This window comes from Topomyia yanbarensis, chromosome 2 (assembly GCF_030247195.1).
Source record: "Topomyia yanbarensis strain Yona2022 chromosome 2, ASM3024719v1, whole genome shotgun sequence".
Taxonomy (NCBI): Eukaryota; Metazoa; Arthropoda; class Insecta; order Diptera; family Culicidae; genus Topomyia; species Topomyia yanbarensis.
The window spans coordinates 437,527,209-437,529,083 of record NC_080671.1 but is presented as its reverse complement, the minus strand read 5'-3'; the positions used below and the strand labels follow the sequence as shown (position 1 = coordinate 437,529,083).

At 51.1% G+C, this 1,875-nt stretch overlaps 1 protein-coding gene across 1 annotated transcript; it reads left to right on the top strand.

Moving 5' to 3' along the window:
- The first annotated feature begins 309 nt into the window (after positions 1 to 309).
- Positions 310 to 1,875, top strand: LOC131681020 (uncharacterized). The gene has a single exon (XM_058961728.1). It carries the CDS (start codon positions 310 to 312, stop codon positions 1,873 to 1,875), a length of 1,566 nt encoding a protein of 521 aa, XP_058817711.1.

Genomic DNA, 1,875 nt, shown 5'->3' with positions numbered 1-1,875 from the left:
ACGGGGCTATTGTGGCGTCATGACGGAGTGCAATTTCCCAATAGTTTTCTTATGGCCATGCGCCGCCTGGAATGTTTCGAGGGGAAAATGAACAAGGATCCTGAATTACGAGAAAGCGTGCAGCGCCAAATTGGCGAGTATCTGAAGAGCAACTACATCCACGAAGTTACTCCCTGAGAGCTGAAGTCTACTGACCCAGGAAAAGTGTGGCATCTACCACTGGGAGCAGTGAGAAACGCCAAGAAGCCGGGCAAAATCAGGCTGGTGTGGGATGCCGCGGCGAAAGTCGGAGATGTTTCATTGAACGCCATGCTTCTCAAAGGTCCGGATCTACTAGTACCCCTCGCAGCGGTGCTCTGCGGTTTTAGGGAGCGTTCGGTAGCAGTTTGTGGAGATTTGAAACAAATGTTTCACCAGTTCAGAATACGCCAACAAGATGTACACAGCCAGCGCTTCCTCTACCGTGAACACCCATCGTTACCGGTGAAAACGTTCGCGATCGACGTTGGTAGCTTTGGAGCCACATGCTCTCCATGTCAAGCGCAGTATATAAAGAACATGAATGCTAAAGAGCACGAAGCCGCTTTCTCCCGGGCTGCGATGGCCGTACTGAGGAAACACTATGTAAATGACTACCTCGACAGTTTCGACACGGAAGAAGAGGCAATTAAGGTTGCTTTGGAAGTTAAGGAGATACACACACGTGGAGGGTTCGAGATAAGGAATTGGCATTCGAATTCGAAAACCCTGCTGCAACGGGTCGGAGAGTCAAATCAACTACAAGCGAAGGTTATAAGCGTCGCCGCGGAAAGTGAAGCGGAAAGAGTGCTGGGTCTACTGTGGCTGCCCGAAGAAGATGTCCTGGCTTTCACAGCCGAGCTGCAGTTGGACGGAATCTCTCCGTCGAAGCGGAATATCTTGCGCAGTGTTATGAGCTTGTTCTACTCCCAAGGGCTGCTATCACACATTACCGTGCAAGGTCGAACGATTATCCAAGACACTTGTCGCAGCAAAGCCGAGTGGGACAACGAGGTGATTGAAACGATTTGGACACGCTGGCAAAAATGGATCACACTGTTCAACGGTGTGGGCCGGATCAGACTACAAAGGGCATATTTTCCCGGGTTTTCAGCCGCAGAAATCGGGCCAATTGAACTACACGTCTTTACCGACGCCAGCGAGGAAGCTTACGCGTCTACTGCTTACTTCCGGGCAGTGATAAACGGTAACGTATACGTCACGCTAGTTACGGCTAAGGCAAAGGTGGCACCATTAAAGACCTTATCAGTACCTCGCCTGGAGCTGATGGGTGCTCTGCTAGGGGCAAGACTGGCAAAGGCAGCCTGCGAATATCATACGTTTCCTATTTGTCGACGAATAATGTGGACTGATTCAGAAACAACCCTGGCTTGGATTCAGTCCCAACACTGCCGTTACAGACAATTCGTAGCCTTCAGAGTAGGGGAGATCCTTAGCAAGACGGAAGCAATCGAGTGGAGGTGGCTCCCTTCACGACACAATGTAGCCGATGAAGCCACCAAATGGGGAAAAGGTTCCAGTACAGATGTCCATTCGCGTTGGTTTCGCGGTCCCGACTTCCTATACTTGCCGGAAGTGGAATGGCCGAAAAGGACATCAAAGAAACCGCCGAAGACGGAGGAAGAGCTGCGGTCTTGCTTAATACATCGCGTGCTGATCGTCGATGACGTGATCCGTTGGAGCATCTTCTCCAAGTGGGAGCGTGTGCTGAGAGGGGTAGCTTACGTCCATCGCTTCGCAGTTAACTGCCGTCATCGAATTCAGAAGCAGCCACCAGTGGCGGGTATCCTGAATCAAGAGGAATTGCAGAGGGCTCAGTATACTCGGACGAAGTAG